The sequence below is a fragment of the Geotrypetes seraphini genome, chromosome 12 (genome assembly GCF_902459505.1).
Source record: "Geotrypetes seraphini chromosome 12, aGeoSer1.1, whole genome shotgun sequence".
Lineage (NCBI taxonomy): Eukaryota > Metazoa > Chordata > Amphibia > Gymnophiona > Dermophiidae > Geotrypetes > Geotrypetes seraphini.
In genome coordinates, this window is record NC_047095.1 from 20,603,869 (window position 1) to 20,624,892 (window position 21,024).

General features: G+C 42.5%; 1 protein-coding gene across 2 annotated transcripts in view; it reads left to right on the plus strand.

Moving 5' to 3' along the window:
• Positions 1–20,450, plus strand: part of ALG14 (ALG14 UDP-N-acetylglucosaminyltransferase subunit) — a 64,306-nt gene extending 43,856 nt beyond the window's left edge. For both annotated transcript variants that reach the window (XM_033915934.1, XM_033915935.1), the window contains exon 4: positions 19,157–20,450. In XM_033915934.1, the coding sequence (XP_033771825.1) occupies positions 19,157–19,387 (231 nt within the window). In that variant the 3' untranslated portion in view covers positions 19,388–20,450. The remainder of the gene's footprint in view (positions 1–19,156) is intronic.
• The last annotated feature ends 574 nt before the right edge of the window (positions 20,451–21,024 follow it).

Here is a 21,024-nt window from a genome sequence, read left to right on the forward strand (position 1 = left end):
ATTTCTATAGTGCTACCAGACATATGCAGCGCTGTACAGAGTCACAAAGAATATAATCCCTGCTTGAAAGAGCTTACAATCTAAACAGACAAGATAAACAGGATGTCATGGATATGGTTAATCAGCTGAGGCCTCTCCAAACATACCCCCAAAATTGTTGGGAGGGATGTCCACACCCTCCTGCTGCCAGCCCCCCAAAGCCCTGACCCCCCCATCACAATTGGCAGGAGGGATACCTACGCCCTCTTGCTGCTGGCCCCTTCAATTCCCTGAACACCCCCAACTGCAGACACCCTCTCCTAAACCTCAAGACCCCACTCCAACACCCCTAAGGCAAAAAAAGGTACCCAAACTGACCAGATCACCACTGAAGGTATGACAATATGGGCCCCACACATTTGCCCAGTGGCTAATTCAGAACCTGTAATATGACCTTCTTCTCGCTAAGGTAATAGTTTTTAATCCAATCCTCAGTACACACCCAGCCATCTGTATTTTTGGGGATATCTAGGATAAATATACATGAGATTTGCTTGTGTTGCCTCCATTGTAAGCAGCTCTTTCGTGTGTCTTCATTGTGAATATCCCAAAACCACAACTAGCTGGCTGTATCCCGGGAATTGGGTAGAGTTTCATTGCTCTAAAGTTGCACACACCCTTTACCTATTTGTAAGCCTTCATACTGAGGAACAGAGCTAGGACTCTTTCCCCATTTGATAGCCTAAAACAGGGGTGTAAAAGTCCCTCCTCGAGGGCCGGAATCCAGTCAGGTTTTCAGGATTTCCCCAATGAATATGCATGAGATCTATTTGCATGCACTGCTTTCATTGTATGCTAATAGATCTCATGCATATTCATTGGGGAAATCCTGAAAACTCAACTGGATTGCGGCCCTCGAGGAGGGACTTCGACACCTCTGGCCTAAAAGGATCATCAATATTTGTTTACTTAACCGTAGTGTGTTCATTCAAGAAGGAACAGCATATTAGAAAGAGGAGCTTCACATGTAATAATATCATGCATGCCTGGAATTGTTAACCCTTGGACAGAGGACTTGCTTAACTGTTTTTCATCCACTATAGAGAAGCCGTTGCTATGTATGCTGACCATATTTGCAGCTATGGAAGGCAATGGTACACCTTATAGTGGTCTTTAGCCAAACTACTATAGAGAGAGCACATGACCCTGTTTCTCAGCTTGAAAAACATTAGAACTTACCAGTGCAGTTCTCCTGGGGTAAGGAGGGGGACACAATGCTCTAGTAGTCTAGTGTGCCATTTCTAAAGAGGTTCTTTTGAAAAGTGGACATATCATATAAACATAAGAATTGCTTTACTGGAACAGACTGAAGGTTCATCAAGCCCAGTATCCTGTTTCTACCTAGCTAGATCCCAAGTAGTAAAACAGATTTTATGCTGCTTATCCTAGGAATAAGCAGTGAATTTCCTCAAGCCATCTCAATAATGGCCTATGGACTTCTGTTTTAAGAAACTATTCAAACTTTTTAAAAACTCTACTAAGCTGAGTTTATCATATTCTCCGGCAACAAATTCTAGTGTTTAATTACACATTGTGTGAAGAAATATTTTCTCCTGTTTGTTTTAAATCTACTACTTAGTAGCTTCATTGCATGCCTCCTAGTCTTAGTATTTTTGGAAAAATTAAACAAGCAATTCACATCTACCCTTTTCACTCCACTCAGTATTTTATAGACTTCTATTATATCACTCCTGAGCTGTCTCTTCAAGCTGAAGAGCCCAAGCCACTTTAGCCTTTCCTCATAGGGAAGTCAACCCATCCCATTTATCATTTTCATTGCCATTCTCTGTACCTTTTCTAATTCCGCTATATCTTTTTTGAGATATGGCGACCAGAATTGCACACAGTATTCAAGGTGTGGCCGTCCCATAGAGCAATAACAAGGGCATTATAACATTTTCATCTTTGATTTCCATTCCTTTCTTGATAATTCCTAAAATTCTATTTGCTTTCTTAGCCGCTGCACATTGAGCTGAAGGTTTTAACATATCCTCAACAATGACACCTAGATCCCTTTCCTGGGCTGTTACTCCTATAGCTATAGTTCAGGTTCCTCTTTCTCACATGCATCACTTTATACTTGCTTACATTAAACATCATCTGCCTTGATGCCCAGTCTCCCAAGGCCCTCTTGCAATTTTTCACAATCCTCTTGTGATTTAACAACTTTGAGCAATTTTGTGTCATCAGCAAATTGAATTATCTGACTACACTTCCCCCTCCCCATTCACGGTTCCTGCACTCGCGGCTTCATATAATCACAATTTTTTCTGGGGAGGGGGAAAATAAAAAAAGCCAATCTTAATGTAAAAAAAATCCATCTTTTTTTCCTCCCTGCTGCCTTCCCGGCCTTACCTGGTGGTCTAGAGGGCTTTCGGGGCAGGAGCGATCTTCCTACGCTCCTGCTCCGTGCAGATCGCCTTGAGGAAATGGCTGCTGGGAGTTCCCATAGTCTCTCGAGACTACGTCGGGAACTCCCTACAGCCATTTCCTGATGGCGATCTGCATGGGGCAGGAGCGTAGGAAGATCACTCCTGCCCAGAAAGCCCTCTAGACCACCAGGTAAAGCCGGGAAAGCGGCAGGGAGGTGGGGGTGGGTCAGAGCCGGATAATCACGGTTTTTCGGCATTCGCGGTCCGGCTCTGCCCGTATCCTCCGCGAATGACGAGGGAGAAGTGTAGTTACTCCTATGTCTAGATCATTGATAAATATGTTAAAAAGCGGCAGTCCCAGAACAGACCCCTGGGGAACTCTACTATTTACCCTTCTCCATTTAAGCCTACTGTCTGTTTTCTATCTTTCAACCATTTCTTAATCCATAATTGGACATTACCTCCTATCCCATGATTTTGCGTACACAGTGAAGACTGAGTCAGGACTTTACGTTTTTGGGCTGTTTTTTTACTATGTGACTTGCAAACAAACACATCAGTCTTTTTCCAAATTCATATACATGGCTTTAAAAATTGTCATCTGAAAGCAATTTTGTCAAAAGCTCAGCCTAGGCTAAAAAGTTAAACGTTGAAGTGTATTTAAAATGTGGAATGTTTTCTTACAAGGCTAGTTTAAACAGCTTCCAGTCGAAAATGAGATCAATGGTTGATGTATTTTTCCATATATAGCAAGTAGGAAGATTATTGGTTAAACATATCTGCATTTTTGCATGTCTTTTGGCACATGTTGCTGCCTAGAGCTAGACTACCAGACATGTGTTTTACATTATTGCAAAAATGTGAAAAATGTTACAGAAGTCGCATTATTGTTCTTTTCTTATTTGACTTCTGTTTTTTTGTCTTAAGCAAGCCTGAAAATGAAGTAGTCATGACAAAACAATATTATAAACCTGCGCAAACACTCAGCCAGTCAGGTTAATACATCAGCTGAATGTTTTGACACCACTTTGTCACATGCAATGAAAAAAGGAATGTCTGCGTATTTCACAATGCTGAGTTTCCACCTTTGAAGCAGAGATTTTGACATTTATAAGTGAATTTATAGGCGTTAAGTACGTAGATCACTAAAATGATATGGATATGGTCCTTCCCTATAGGAAACCAGAGAAGAAATAGTCCGAGACAGAGCAATGTTAGATACTAAATGACCACACTGACATTTTAAGCTGAATTGAACTGGCTTTTTTTTTTCCCCTAAAGAAAATAAAAAGAAAGGAATTTTAAGTGTTTGGTTCATTGAAAGCCACATGAAAAATGTGAGTTGGGTACCCACTCTGTGATGAAGCAAGAGAGAGCTGAACCACAAGCTTATAATTGAACATCTTGCTGATTTATGAACTGTTTTGGGCACTGATTCTTCTGGAGAGGTCTCTTCTGAGATGTCATCAGAGGGGAATTAGATTTTCAGTCCTGACGTATTCCAAAGGAGACATGGTTAGCTATTATAAAGTCATATTACTTCCCAAATGAGGAATGGAAGGCGAGAGAGGAGTTCATAGCACTAGTATAGGCGCAGGAGACAATAGCTCTCAGGTGTCACTAAGTAGAACTGGCTAATGGTTTGAAGTTTTAGAGGTATTTTCTGTCTTCTATCAATTTGCAATAACAAAGATCACACTAATGGTTATTTTGATGAGGAATCTCCAAGCTATTCCAGCTGCCTGCTTATTTCATTTTGATGTGATTTTAGTAATGAACCATTGGTAACTATTGTAAAATGGTCCAGGGGTGAGCATGTGATCTACACCCTTGTCCAGCTTGGCAGTTTAAAGCTGTGCCTTTATTCTTGGCTTAATGGTGCTCTTGATCCTACATCACAATTTTGTCACTACACCATGTAGACTTTTTTAGCTTTTTATATTTGTTCTGCCCCCATTTCAAACTAGTTTATGACATAACTCTAAGATGTGTTTAAAACATTATTCTCACACCATAGAACTTTAATGCTGCAGTCATTTCCTGCTATGGTGTGTGAGTAAGACATTGTGTGCAATGTAGTCTCATGCATACTGCAACCACTCTTGCTTACTTGTATAAGCTTTACTGCCAGTGGTCTCCTCCCCTTTCCTCTTATCTAAATTTGAGTCCTTTGTTTCATTGCTGTTCTTCCTGGTCACCTCTACAACCTTTGTTCTGATGGGTCTGCAAAGGTAAGATCTTCCTCTCTGCTAGGTGTTGCCAAGCTCTGTTCCCATCGGTCTCTTCCCTTCTCTCCCCTAGCCTTATGGGTATTCACTGAGGACCCTTTGTCTCGGGGGTCGGTCACACTTCTGCTTCCAACTAAAACACATATGGCTCTATCCCCTGCAAGCAAAGGACTAGCCTTTTTTCCTGAAGCTATCTGTCCACACACACATGAAAAATTCAGCATTTCATCTCTGGAACTAGTTGGAATATCTTACTGTCTAACTATTCTCTCACCTCTGCCGCAAAGCTTCTGTTCTTCAAATTTTCACCTCCAGCTACAATATTTAAAAATCTACCAACTGTAAGTATATTGCTATATTTACTAAATATAAGGTATATTTCAGAAAATTATAAGGACTTCCCACATGTGCATTGGTGTGATAAGGTTTAGCTTTCTGTAGAATATAGCACATGTCTGCTTAGAGAGTCCTGGACTGAGGCAGCAAGCTATATGAGAACAGAACAGTATTGCCTACTGAGGTGGGTCTAGTTTTGAGGGCTACAGAAGAGTTGTGAGGAGGTGACTTTGATTCTCAAGACATGCACTAGCTGCTGCCTAGGAAGTTTGGTAGTGTTTTATTTTGCTCTCACTTCAAGAAGACAGGTCAGCAGCAGTATGAATGAGATGGAGTTCATGCAATGCTAACCTATCAAACCACAGGTGGTCACGGAACAAATGTTAAGGACTGCAGTACATGTAGAGGCAAGGATTTCCTGGTGACTTTCTTAACTCTAATTCTGCTGGTATTCCTTCCCCTTCTAGCAGCAATATTTGTCCTGAAATGTCTGATAGAGCTACAGCATTTAAGTTTGTACACCACTGTGACCTGTTTTTTTCCCCAGAAATGGTAGTATAGTAACTCTGAAATGGTAAACTACAGATTTGAAGCAGATAGTTCTTTAACTATTAGTGAAGAATGTGAAAGGAGATCTTGCTAGTTGTGAGAAGTATAGTTTAATTACAAATTAGCTTTTGGCCAAGATTATGGAGTCAATTGTGATGAATCAATTTCAGTGTTTTAGATAATTATAACTGGTGGGCATCCATGCTTTTGGGTGTGTACCAATAAAAATTTAATCTGTAGTTGTGACACTTTGGAACATCTTCATCTGTTGCTAGATAAGAGTAAATTTGGCTTCAGAGTTTCAGGGATGGGAGTTTTGAGTGCAATGTTTCAATGGTGTGAGGCTTTGTTGGAAGGGGGGTTTCAAAGGATAGATGGCATAGAGTGGTTTGATCATTACATTGTGGGTTTCCTATTTCCTCCCATTTTATTCACTCTGCTTGCAACCTCTGGGATCTCTGCTGGATTTAAAAGGTTTAGATCATTATTCTTGCACTGATGATATATAATGTGTACTCTTTTGTAATGCTGATCTTGATTACTATATAACCTATTCTAGGTTAAATGTCTGGCAATGGATGGTTGGCAATGTCCTTTATGTTAAGCTCAGCAAAGACCTAGATTTTTATTTTTGGTACATAATTCCTGGAATGTAGTCATTGTGCATAATAATATCAGTAACAAAGGTACTAGGGAGAGGCAGTTGGTGCACAGTGAAGGGGTCTTTCCTTGCTGTGTTCCAAAGTATCTCAACTGTTCCTTTACTGCTTTCATAGGTGTTTCCTCTCCCACCCTAAGAATTTGAACTTGTTCCGCCCTAGCTCCACCCACCCTACCCTAGTTATACCCCACCTTAGTCTCCCCAAATAGTTGAATTACCCACTGCCTATGATCTCCACTGTATGCAAATCTGTCTCGTGCAAATATCCTGAAAGCTGGCTGTTGTCCCAAGGTCTGGGTTGAGAATTCCTGGACTAGAGGATCATCCTTCATTTAATGAAAACCCTTTGTTAAAGCTTTTTAGGCTTTAAAAGAAAGGAGAGGAAGAGGGTTGAGTGCTATTAGTGCTGTTTTATTGATCTTTTTTGTATTTAATTTGTATGGCTTTTAAATATGTTACATATCCCAGAGAGGGCAGTCTGTCTGATTCCGGGGCTCAAGAGAGGTTTGGACAAGCTCTTGGAGGAAAAGTCTATAAAAATGTATTAGGAAAACTTGAGGAGAGCCATTTGCTTATCCTGAGCTATGAGAAATAGATGACGCCTACCTGACCACTGCTAGAGACAGGATGCTGGACTTAATGGAATTTGGTCTGCCTCGTTATGGCTTTTCTTCTTTTCTGTAATTTGTATGGAAGATATGAAGTGATCAACTGATAAGGACCTATTGGCCCACTTGGTCTGATCTTTTGTCACCACATATCCTATTCATTCTTTGGTCAGATTAGGAGTTTTCTACAATATGCAGCTTCCAAAATCACAACATCCTGTAATATGATGATGGTGTCTGTTTCTGGTAACAGCCTTCAAAAATAGTGTGCCATTTTCCTCGTTTACCCTGCTCCTGTAATTCCTGTGAACAGCGATGCATCAGATTCACAACCATATACACACACATGCAAGCATATCAGATACCAGAGTGTGCTGCCATATAAACCTTGCTCCATCTCTCATAGGTTTAGGACAATTACAGAGGAACAGCATGAAGCAACGAGGCCAGATTTTAAGTTTCGTTAGTCTTAGATCTCCTTTGCTTGTCCTAGAATACAGTGGTACCTCGGTTTACGAGTGCACCGGTTTGCGAGTGTTTTGCAAGATGAGCAAAACATTTGCAAAATTGATGCCTCGCAAACCGAGCTTGCCTCGATGTACGAGCGCCTTCCCCCGTGATCCGGCACCCCCCCCCCCCACGATCCGGCACTCCACACCCACCCGAACACTTCACTTACCCTCCATCTGGCACCCGGCACCAACGCACAGGATATGCCGGTGCCCGAAGATCTGCAGTCCTTTTTGCTGGGCCTTGAGCATCTGCGCATGCTCAAGGCCTTCGAGTTCCCTTACTTTCTATGGGGAAACTTGCTTTGATATACGAGCAATTTGGTTTACGAGCATGCTTCTGGAACGAATTATGCTCATAAACCAAGGCTCCACTGTATTCTAGTTCCTTTCTTATTCTTTGTTAGAATAAAAAGGGTGCTTCTTTATTGCCAGCACTCTTTAAAAAATAATTTGGAGACAATTTGCCAGTAGGCTACACTTTTACTTATGCCAGTCTGATTGTCTGCATGGGTTTTAAGAAAAACAGTAGCTCCCAGTTTACTTAGATTCAGAAAGCCATGGAATTCTAAGCAAGAGAAACTTAAAAATATATATATCTATGTATAGAGTTACCAGAAGTCCAGTAAAACATGGACATGGCCTCTTTTTTAGAAGATTATCTGGGTGCCCAGACAGTTTTTTTAAAAAAATAGTGGAGTCCAGGTTTAGGCAGTTCTCCTGACTCCCCCACATATCTCCTCCCCGGGCCCGCCCGCTATAATTCAGTCTTCGAGCAGCTGGCAGCATCAATGAGGTGAGCCTGCTGCCGCTGACCTGTCCCAGAAGCTGCCTATGCAGGAACAAGAAGTCACTGTAGAGAGGTGATTTCCGGGGCAGGCCAGCAGCAGCATGCTCACCTCATTGCTGATGCCAGCTGCCCGAAGACTGAAGTACAGTGGCCAGGCCCAGAGAAAGAGGTAGGTGGGGGAATTAGGAGCTAGAGAGGTCATGAGGGGAAGCAATGTTGGAGGGGGACTAGAGAAACAGCATGGAAAGATGGAGGGCTGGAGAAGCATTATGGAGAGCAAGCTGGAGAAAAGATCATGGAGTAGGGTGGTGCTGGATGGGAGAGGAGAGAGGAGAGACAGAAACAGCAGGAGAGGAGATTAAAAGGAGAGAGAGGGGCACGTGTGGGGGGGAGGGTTGGGGTTGGAAGGAGAGAAAGAAAGAAAGAAGCACCCACAGGAGAAGGCTTTGGAAGGAGGGAGAGAGAGAAGCACCTGTGGGGGAAGAGGGTTGGAGGAAGGGAGAGAGAGAAGCACTAAATGGGTGCAGAGGATGGGGAAGGGGGACCAAGGAAATGGGTGGAGTGTGGGTGGGGTCATGTGTCCTCTTTTTGTCTTCATAAATATGGTAACCCTGTCCACGTAGGAATGAAATACAAATCAAAACTAAAGGTGCAGTCATAGTCCTTCATAGGAGTCCTGGGTTCTATTCTCAGAAATAGCAGCTAAAAAGGATTAGGAAGGGTAGGGCATATTAGAAACATGATTGTGGGTAACGTTTTTGGTTTTTTGCATGTTGTTGCATGTTTGTTATTTTATGATAATATGTTGTAAGTTATTCTGAGTTTCTTTTGGAAATAAGATAATATATAAATCAAAGATGTAAATTAATATTTACAGTCTCTGAGAGGATGTTTCTATCATGCAAGTGTCATCTGCTGCTGAACTTAAAACAGCTTTGTGCCATGTTCCCAATAGAGCGACTTCATGCATCTTTGCAAGAGGATTGTACCTGTAGTGACTGACCTGAATAGTGGTCAGAATAAAGTATGTATAAGCCCAGGGAGTTTTTAATAAAGCCTTATGGCCTCTCCCAAAACTAATCAGGCCGATATTGGGAAGTGTGTGGTTGCCAAATACTATCTATTAAGGTCACAGGGTGAGAGGCAGATGGATGTTTCAGCAGAACGTGGGGAAAAATTAAAGTATTGGAATAAGCATAGGCAGCAGAACGCTTTTTTGTTTGGGGGAGGGGCTGAAAGCTCTGCCCTGACCCTGTCCAATCTCCACCACCAGACCCCGTCCCTATAATAGTACTAATTGTAATACTATTTTTTTCTATTCATTTTTCATATTTACACACAATATAATCTTATTTACAATACATACTTGAAGGAGCGGGTCAGTAGAGTGGCAGTATGATTAAGGGGGTCAGTAGACTTAAAGGGGTGGGTCAATAGAGTGGGCAGACTTGATGGGCTATAGCCCTTATCTGCCGTCATCTTTCTATGTTTCTATGTTCTAATGGTTAACCACAAAATTAAACTACACAAAGCACACTATATGCTTCTAAACATTGCCTTATTTCCATTCCATATTTATAAATTTTTATCAATACAGTTACAAGACTACTTGATTCTACAAAAAGCAAAAAAAAAATTATATCAACCTTTTGTCGTTTCTGCTTTAATCATCTTCTCTTCGTTCTTTCTATGCAGCGTTTGTCCTCTCTCCCTTCCATGCAACATCTGCCATCTCTCTTTGCCCCTTCCACCCAGCCTCTGCCCTCTCTCTCTACCCTATCTACTGTCCACTCTCTCTCTGTCTCTTCCATCCACTGTCCACCCTCTCTACCCTTTCCATCCAGTGTACACCCTCTACCTCCCATATGGCATCTTCCCTCTTTCTATGCCCCTTAAAAAAACTGTATATCCTGTGCCCATTCTCTCCTTTCTACATGATTCATTTCAGCTTCACCGCCTCTCCATTTTTCTGTCTTCACACTTTCCCCTATGCTCTGGCATCTCTCTCTTCTCCTTTCCTTCCTTCCTTTCCATTCCACCCCATGGTCTGGCATCTCTATTTCCTTCCCTCCCCCCCATGCCCTGACATCTCTCTCTTCTCCTTCCTTTCTCTCTCTCCCTCCTTCCTTCCTTCCCCTGGTCTGGCATCTGTCTTCTTTCCCCCATGCCTTTGCATCCTTCCCTCCCCCTCCATGCTCTGGTATCTCCTTTCCTTTACCTCCCTCCCATGGACTTGGTATCTCTCATTGCTCTCCTCTCCCTTCCCTGGTCTTCCTTCTCCCTCTTTCCCTCTCTCTCCCCAATTGGGCGCAGCAGCAGCAACATTTCTCTTCCCTGGTCTTCCTTCTCCCTCTTTCCCTCTCTCTCCCCAATTGGGTGCAGCAGCAGCATTTATCTTCCATCTCTCTCTTTCCCTCTCTCTCCCCAATTGGGTGCTGCAGCAGCATTTCTTCCCCCCCCCCAGTCTCCCTCGTTTCCTCTCTCTCCCCAATTGGGTGCAACAGCAGCATTTCTCTTCCCACCCACCCTCCTTTCCTGGTCATCCTTCACTCTCTTTCCCCAAAAGGGTGCTGCAGCATTTTTCACACACCCCCTCCCACAGCTTTTCCCCTATGGTCTCACACAGCATGGCGGCATTCCTCCCTCCCCCCACAGAATTCCCCCTACGGTCTCACACAGCCTGGCAGCATTCCTAACCCCCCACCCCATGCAGCATTTCCCCTGAGGTCTCACACAACCATCAGCAGCGCAGCATTCACAACTTGCTGCTCCTGCTTGCTTCGGGCCTTCCTCGCTGCCGGGTCCCACCTACTTTGTTTCCGCGAAGGCAGGGCCCGGCAGCGAGGAAGGCCCGAAGTAAGCAGGAATAGCGAGTTGAAGCCTCCCTCCCTGCCCTATCTCCCGCTGATACCGCTGAAGTAGCAAGTGACTTCGCCATGCTATGCTTGCCAGCTTCGCTTCTCCTCCCTCCCCCTCATGACATAACTTCTGATTTTGTCGTTGAAGAGTCGGGAAGTCGGCAAGCACAGTGTTAGAGCCCTGGAACATGGGCCAAGTCGCTTGCAGGCTATGGCAGGACATAGGGCAACTACCCTGCTTGCTCCCCCCTAATGCTGGGCAATTTTTAGGGAGACCACGGTCCCTGTGGCCTCCCTCCCCCCGTTCCAACGCCTATGGGAATAAGTATGGGAATTTGTATGCTCATGGACACAAAATGGTAGTAATCCAAAGAGGAAGAGAACAACAACAAAAAAGACCTAGATATGAAGTGATAACCTTTAGAAGGTTTCTGCAGTTGGCATCTGGCATATAACACTGTGTACCAGAAAAACTGGACAGGCTGGATGGACCATTTGTGGGTGTCGTTATCAATGTGGGCTCCTGTTAAGACATGTTATTTGATCACTAACTCATGCTGGTTTAGTACAGATCCTACATTATGTAATGAGACATAGTTACTAATAACTGGGGTTAACCTTAACACATTTTGACAGTAACTCACACTGATAATGTCCTACCCCCTTAGTCTTTATCTGTAGTCATCTACTTTTTTACTAAGGAGGAAGCCACCTGGCAAAAATAAAATAAAAATAAGAATGAATGTTAGGATTGTAATCATTTTTTTCAGCTCTCAATGACTTATCTAAAACCCTATTTGATCGCCCTGCTATAGGCGGCAGCTGTGCAGTGTTTGCATTAGTGCAGCTGTCCTCAGATGTACTTGTTATAGTAAATCAGCACAGATCTGCTGGCAGCAGGCTTGCCTTTGTTGGTTTATTAACCTTCTGTCATTCACTCTTCTAAACGAATGTCTGCCTTGGCAGTTTAAAAATCTGCTGTCGGATTCTGTTAATAATGTATAAAGAATTCACGGAATCCTCATGTTTATCCTCAAACAAAAACTAATTCAGATAGAACTGGGAATCCAGGTGCTGTTACCAAAGGGGATAAGATAGCTGATGCCTGCCAAAGGGGACATCAAATGAGAAGCAGGTGATTACTATACTGTCCTGGGGGGCAGCATCCGAAGTGTTTCTAGGTTACATCAATCAAAGACTTCTGGGCTATAGCATGAAAGAATCTAGTAGAGCAGAGAGTTAACCCTTTCCAGAAGACTGCATTCAGCCCCTCATAAATGCCAAGCTATGTTTTAAAGCCATAGAGCACAGAGCAAATCCTGGCATCACACCACTCTTGGAGCCTGTAGGTGAGGAGTCATCTCAAAAGCCCCATTTCACATGGGAAGTAGTGCTGCCCGATTTGTTTTCTAAAAAAAAAAATCAGACTCACTGATTCAGTGATTCCTGACATACTTCTGGGTCTCCTAAAGCAGAGGTGGCAGTGGCTGGTGGGCAGAGGCAACATGGTGAAAAGGCTGCTCCTGGCCTGCCCCACCAGGGCCTTCCCTCTGCCACATCACTGATGACATCATTGATGATGGTGGAGAGGGAAGTCCTGGTGGGGCAGGACAAGAGCAGCCTGTTCAGAGCGCTGCCTCTGCCAGCCGGCCTCCACCATCACTGCTGCTAATTAAGGAGGCCTGAAAATATCAGGTCTCATAGGGGGGGGGTCAGTCGGGAAGTGCTGCACAGGGAGATAGGAAGATTGCTGCACAGAGGTATAGGAGGAAGAGAAAGCTGCTGTACATGGAAGGGAGAGAGGAAGAATTGTTGGACATGGGGTGGAGGGAGAGATGCAACAAAAAGATAGAAAGGGGTGAGAGGGAAAATCTTGCATATTGCGCAGGGGAGGGAGTCATACATGGAGAAGAAAGAAATGTTGGCATAGGGTGGAGGGCAGGGAGAGATGGTGCATAGGGAGAGATACTGCATTGAGGGAATAGAGAGGCTTGACCTAGGGCACAAGACAAGGAGATAGAGAGATGGTAGATAGCAGGAAAGAAACAGAAATGTATATGACAGTGGAAGGGATGGTACAGAGATGGAAAATGGATGGTGAGCACAGAGAAAGAAGAAAACGTTAAATGGGCAGGAGACCCAAGAGAGCGAGTTAACAGAAGGCAAACAGAAACCAGAGCCTGGGACCAACATGATTTGACTATTGATCAGACAACAAAAGATAGAAAAAATAATTTTATTTTATATTTTGTGATTATGAGATGTCAGATTTGAAATGTGTTAGCGAGCGTAAGCTAGGAACAAACAGAGAGGAAAAGTCTTTTTTATTTGTTTTATTTTGTTTACACCACAGTGCCGGCATGGGGTTGGAGAGGGCAAAGGGGGGTGGGGTGGGTGAAGAGGCTACAAAATAAACCCACCAGGACATTTGGGGAAAAAAATGCCTGATTGGGTAGGAAAAGCAAATCGAATTGAAAAATTTTTTCCTGGATTGGGCAGCACTAATGGGAAGTAGAGACTGGAATTGAGACCTCCAAGCTCTGCCAATACAGAGCCTTTTTCTAAAATAATTGTAGGAATGAACAGGTATGTGCTGGTATGTGCAGTGACTGGGGCTCTTTTCCCTGGAAAAACGGAGATTTAGAGGGGACATGATAGAAACTTACAAGATCATAAAAGGTATAGAGAGGGTAGAGAGGGACAGATTCTTCAGACTGGCAGGGGAAACAAGAACGAGAGGGCACTCAAGAAAATTGAAGGGAGACAGATTCAGAACAAACTCTAGGAAGTTCTTCTTCACTCAGAGGGTGGTGGATGCCTGGAATGCACTTCCTGAGGAGGTGGTGGAGCAGAGTACGATTTTGGGTTTCAAGAAGGGGTTGGACAGGTTCCTGAAGGAAAAGGGGATTGAGGGATATAGATAGAGGGGGTACTATACAGGTCAAAATGTCTTCAAAAGAGGATCATTTGCAGGTCACTGACCTGGGGGGCCGCCGCGAGAGCGGACTGCTGGGCAAGATGGACCTGTGGTCTGACTCGGCAGAGGCGATGCTTATGTTCTTATGACTGCAGCCATTTTACAAATACACATTGAAAAAAATGAAGAGCACAAACTCAGCAGCTTCCATGTGGAGGTGTTGCACTTATACTAACTTCCATGTGTAGCTGCCCCATTTTACCAATCTGCATGGGTAAGTGCTGCCATTTAACTTGTGAAGCCAGAATTTTAACTGGATTTCATTATTGAGGTGGAAATAAATTATATAGGATTAAGGAGAATGACCACCTGAATTCCTCTGGCTGAAATTAGCGCTTTTTAAAAAGCTCTGCATGCCTTTTACATGATGTCAAACCCAACGTGGAAATGTTTCACCTTACGAGCATGTGTATTCCCTTTATGCATTGTTGGATTGTTCATTGAAGGCTAACATATTTTTCCTAAATGGCATTACTCTTTGTATTGCAGTTAATTTCCTGTTTCATTTATTTAATCAAACCCAATCTGCCACGCTTCTGCCTCACAAAACATTATATACCACTTTGACTGAGAAACAGGACTAAGAGGTTTCTGGACTAAAAATGTAAACATAAAGGAAAAGAAACCTCAATTATATTGATAGGAAATGTCAGCACTAGAGAGGAGGAACATACAAGACAAAGAGAGTGCTGCGCTGCCCATCCCGCTCCCACTCAGGTTCCAAAGACCTGCTGAAAAAGCCAGGTCTTAATAGCTGTTTTAAAATGTGCCAAATTGGTGAGGCCCCACTTGGAGTATTCTGTTCGGTTCTGAAGGATGTATCTTGCTAAGGATGTAAAAAGACTTGAAGTGGTTCGGAGAAATGTGACAAAAATTGTATGGGGAGAGACTTGATCTGAAGATTTATACCTTGGAGCAAAGGAGAAACAGGCCTGATATGCTACAGACATTCAAATATTTGAGAAGTATTAATATAAAAAACAAACCTCTTCAAGAGGAGAGAAAGTGGTAGAACTAGAGGACATGAATTTAAATTGCAGGGGAGCCAACTCAGGCATAATGTCAGGAAGTACTTTTTCATGGAGAGGGTGGTAGATGCATGGGAGACCCTCCCTTGGGAGATGGTGCAGATGAAAGCAGTAATTGAATTTTAAAAATGCATGGAATAAATATAAAGGAATCCTATTTGGAAGGCATGGAACCAAACAAGCTTAGCAGTGATTAGATGGCAATGCTAGTAATTGAGAAGCAAAGCCAATGCTGGCAAGGACAAAATCAAGTATATATATGTAGTATCACATCAGACCTTATGAGTTTATCTTGTTGGGCAGATTGGACTGTACAGTTCTTTATCTGCCGTCATTTACTATGTTACTTTGTGTATTGTTAATGGGAGTGGGTTTCAAAGATCAAGAGCAGTAAAATAAAAAACAGAGGTCATGTGGGTTCATTCTGGGCCACCTGAGGACCAGGCAGTATCATGCGATGGTCATTTAAAGTAAGGACTCAGGCAGGAGTGTAGGGTATAGTCAGAGAGGAAAGGCTCCTATCCTAAAGAAAATCAGTGTTGAAATTCTGTATGTATGCAATTACACATGTGTAAATGCCTCTATTTACAGGTGGATATATTGCTTACATTTATTTATACATTAGGATTTATTTCCTACCATTTTGAAAGAATTCATTCAAGGCAATATTCAGCAAAAATATTCAGACTGCAATACAAAGTATAGTATAGTATGTTACATTACAATTAGGGTCACTTTCAAAAATTAGGACATCCAAAAATTGCCAGGACGTCCAAGTTCTGATTTTCAAAACCATCTTTTTGGACATCTTGTGAGGCGTCCCAGCTACTGTGCATCCAAAACTAAATAGAACATAAGAAGTGCCTCTGCTGGGTCAGACCAGAGGTCCATCGCGCCCAGCAGTCCGCTCGCGCGGTGGCCCAAAAGGTCCAGAACCTGTGTAGTAGTCCTCTATCTGTACCCCTCTATCCCCTTTTCCTTCAGAAAATTGTCCAATCCCTTCTTGAACCCTAATACCGTACTCTGTCCTATCACGCCCTCTGGAAGCACATTCCAGGTGTCCACCACCCATTGGATGAAGAAAAACTTCCTAGCATTGGTTTTGAATCTGTCCCCTTCCAACTTTTCCGAATGCCCTCTCATTCTTGTGGTTTTCAAAAGTTTGAAGAATCTATCACTCTCTACTTTCTCTATGCCTTTCATGATCTTGTAAGTCTCTATCATATCCCTTCTAATTCTCCTCTTCTCCAGGGAAAAGAGCCCCAGTTTCTCCAGTCTCTCAGTGTATGAAAGGTTTTCCATACCCTTTATCAAACGTGTCGCTCTCCTCTGAATCCTCTCGAGTATCGCCATATCCTTCTTAAGGTACGGTGACCAATATTGGACGCAGTACTACAGATGCAGACGCACCATCGCCCGATACAACGGCAGGATAACTTCTTTTGATCTGGTTGTAATACCCTTCTTGATTATACCTAGCATTCTATTCGCTCTCTTAGCGGCCGCTGCACACTGTGCCGATGGCTTCATCGTCTTATCCACTATTACCCCCAAGTCCCTTTCCTGGGTACTTTCACTCAGTAACATCCCTCCCATCGTATAGCTGTACCTCAGGTTTTTGCTTCCTACATGCAATACTTTACATTTCTCTACAATGAACTTCATCTGCCATCTCGTCACCCACTCCCCTAACTTGTTCAGGTCCCTTTGTAATTCTTTGCAGTCCTTTGCATTTACACATGTGTAATTGCATACAAACAGAATTTCAACACTGATTTTTTTTAGGATAGGAGCCTTTCCTCTCTGACTATACCCTACACTCCTGCCCGAGTCCTTACTTTAAATGACCATCGCATGATACTGCCTGGTCCTCAGGTGGCCCAGAATGAACTCACATGTTGGAGGCATGTTTGGGGTGGGATTAGACTTGGATGTCTTGCAAAAATAATCTAACCTTTCCCAGAACATCCTGCAAGGTACTTGGATGTTTTAAAAACATCTAAGTGCCAAAAAGATACCCAAACTGACCAGATGACCACTGCAGGGATTAAATTATGCCCCCCCCCCCCCCCACATTCCCCTGGTGGTCACTGAACCTGTCCTATCCCCCCAAAATCCAAATGAAACAGTATATACCTATCTCTAGAACAGCAGCACTTAGTATGAGCAATCTTAGCAGAGCATCATACAGGTGTTTTAAGTAGTCTGATGAGTAGGCTAGTGAGCCATAGAGAGGAGGACTACTCTAACCACAACATTTATGGTGGAAAGTATGAGGTCACCTAAACCCTACTATAGTGCCATATAGGTGCCACCTGTAGCCATAAGGGTACTGGGATGATAGACATGTTGAGTAGAGTAGGGTTTGAGGGAGTTTGGGAGGGCTCACCATATATTAGAAGGGAATTATGGTGAAATGCACTTCTAGTACCTTTTATGTGAAGTTCACAGCAGTGCCCTCTAAGATGCCCCACGAGAATGCTGGCCCCTTCCATGTCAAAATGGTCTGCATTAGAATGTTTTCAACTTGGATATTTTTGTGGTCAAAAATGGCAAATAAAATTGGACATACTAAGGTTGAATGTCCTGGTGGCCAAGACATCTAAGTAGGTGATTAAAAAAAAAAAAAAGTGGCCGCCTAGTGTTTTGCCGGTTTCGAAATAGCCATTTATTCATCTCTGATTTTGGACGCCTTGCGGGAAACATCCAAAGTCGGACTTAGATGTCCTATTGAAAATGCCCCTCAGTGTCAACAAAATATGTGATAAAACATTATAGTAGATGGCATAGTATGTAAGCAAAGATGGAGTATATAGATAGGTGAGATATGAACTGTAAAATAGCAGGAATAAAAAAATAAGGAACTAATTTAAAGAAAGTTGCACGTGAGGTCAGAGTGGTGCTTGAAAATGATCTCAGCTATGGTAGGAGTGCATAAACATGTTCTACTATAGTATGTGTAGTTGGTGTCACTCCTTTTGTGTGTGTGACTAGCAAGTTAGTTCAATAATGGCCTATACTGTAAGACCAGGCTTTAGTACATGCAGTATGTTTGCATCTCACTAACACTATAATCCATTATTATCCTGTAAAAACCAGAGTTGGTAAAGCAAAAGGTCACTAGGTGCAAGGGAGAACAGTGGTTTTGAAAGATATGTGATTAGAAATTACAGTCTGTCTTCCATTGGCTATGATGGGCAGTAGAATAGATATCCCCAGCTATATGGCTCTCAGAATTACTCTTGAAGGGCCTTAGAAGTCTGTCAACTGGAACCACAAATTTATTTATTTGGATTTTGCTCACATTTTTTTCATTATTAGCTCAAAGTGAGCCACATTCAGGTACACTAGATATTTGTTAATTTTGTACCTAAGGTAATGAAGTGACAAAATCAGAGAAGCAACAATGGGATTTGAACCTGGCACGCCAGGATGCCGAACATAGCGTTCTAACTATTAGACTATGCCACTTCAAGTTTGTTTATATTTCCTACCTTTTAAAAGGTCCTATCTTTATGTGAAAGGAGTGTTTTTACTTCTCTCACCACAATCAATCTGTGTAAATCATAGCACTGCTGTTCTGACCTTCAGCTGTGCACCTTAAAGGCATGACGTGAATTGTATGTAGAGTACAAATATAACAGCAGCTGAAGAACATCCTGGAGAAGGAGAATTTGTTTTACTTAGATTTTTTTTAAATAAAGGATTTTTCCTTCCCCCTCTGTAACTAAGAGCAGTAAAAGAGGGGACGCTGCAGAGTGTGGAAAATGAGTGAAACTTAGCATCTTGGTTGACGGAAGACAGGAGAGAAGGAAAGAAGACTGGAGGGGGAGGGAAAGGGCATAAATATGCTTGCCTGGCCCTCCCTGGCCAGAAGGTGTCACTCGTAGAGACTGATCAGGAACTTCCTGATTGCCTAGTCCGTCTTTCTCTTGTTAATGTCAACCTTTTCCTTTGTTACTTTAGCTCTCCAAGTTTTTGATGGCGTTCTGTGCTGATTTTTCTCTTTCTCCCTGTTTTAATGAATTGTATGAACACTTCACTTTACATGTATCCAACATAACTGTCCTACGAGGAATGAATGTGTCCTAGTGAGAGCTAGTAATCCTTTGTGATTGCCTTAACCCATAAAACAATTTACTTTGTACATTGAGCAAATATCTGATCCCATTTAACTTTAAGACATTTGGTTTTCTTTCAGGTCTTATGTAATGGGCCAGGAACGTGCGTTCCCGTGTGTGCTTCTGCGGTCCTCCTTGGGATTCTAGCAATAAAGAAAGTGATCATCGTCTATGTGGAGAGCATCTGTCGAGTGGAAACCTTATCCTTCTCTGGATGGATTTTGTACTACTTTTCAGATTACTTCATTGTTCAGTGGCCTGTGCTGAAAGAAAAATACCCCAAGTCTGTATATCTTGGGCGGATAGTCTGAGAACAAGACTGAACTTTTTAGCACATTCCCATGTTGTGAAGTAGCTACTGTTCAGGATTAGGAAGATATGCTGAGAAACTGCGGAAGTACCAAGCGCAATAAACTCAGTGTGAAGTATTTCAAGAGCATAATTCTGTCAGAAACAAAGCCTGCAACAAGAGTAGTTGGGCAGCCTTCTTTACTGGGGCTGTGGAGCAGAAGAAATAAATGAAATGAAAATGAAAGCAGGATAAACCTTTCTTCCTAAAAAGCACTCTCTTTATATTGTAGCTCTTGTTATTTTGATCCAGCAGTTTTCTCCAGCTCTTTTGTGCTTACAGCTCAGTCATGAGCAGGGCTGACACTAGGACTCTTCATTTACAATGACCTCTGGATTTTTCCCCTATCCTCCTCCTCTTTTCCCCAACAGGTATAGTTCAGTCATTACAGCATCATTCCTTAGTCAAGATCTCCTTCCAGAGCCTTGCAGTCATGTTCTAAATCTAGCCACCAAGTGTCACTCTTGAATAATGACCATTCCACCCCCACCCCCTTTCCTGAGGGCCTGTGAATGCAATGTTTCCAGCCAACCCAGGGATCAGAAGACCCAAGTCAGGGACTGAACTGGAGAATTCTGCATAGAACTGAGTCACCGGATCATCCTGTCCTTCATTTTGCATTCTAAATTGCTTTGCATGGGATAAATCCGCCTGTCTGTAAAGCTTATTTTTTTATGGTACAATCCTAGTTCTTACTTATAAATAAATTCAGCATTGGAATGAACTTTAACATTTCATGTGTGGAAACTTTTGATATTATTATAAATGCTAATAAGCAAGTCCTTGTTCTGATAAAGCAGATCTTACTTCCTCTGTGCAAGTACAGTGTTCCCAGTGACTTTTTTGAACATAAAGGCACAGTGATACAAAGTTGGCCCCTTGACAGTTCGCATTTTATAGTTTTCCTCTGCTCAAAGTTAAAAGCCATCAAAAAAAATAAGATATTGTTTTTCCTGTGATCTATTGAATCATTTTAATTGATGATGCACCTTAAAGCCTTTACATATAAAAATATATATACTTCATTTAAGTTCTCTTTAATATGTGTGTGTCACCTAATGGTCTCTGATTGAGAAGTTAACACTAGTGCTAACCATGCTTTAACCCTACGTCCTGGAATGCCTTTTTTCTGTAAATAAAATTACATATGTATTTGCACTACATGCATAATTTTATGCACAGATAGGACAGTGAATTATAAAAATCAAATTTGTGTACATAAATCATTTCTGTATGCACAAAACCTCATAAGACCAGCATGAGCAGCACTGTATATTTTTAGACAGGGCTTTATTGAGTAAGCAGCTGTAACCAGGTGAATTCATCTCTCCACTAATTGCCATCTTAGTAGGCTGCAGTTTCTTGTGCACAAGGGCAGTAAGTCCACTGTTTATGTAGCTGACAGTACAAGCCTTAATCACACCAGGGCAAGCCTTGAAAGGTTGAAGAACTCTTGGAACATGTGTAATTTTCTTGGGCATTCCAGCAGGTCAGGTTTCTTTTGTACCTGTGATTGGGAAATCACCTGGAATGTTGTGGCAGTGATGCACTGGGGGATGGTGAGCTGAGATCCCTCCGGCAAATATTTCAACATCATCT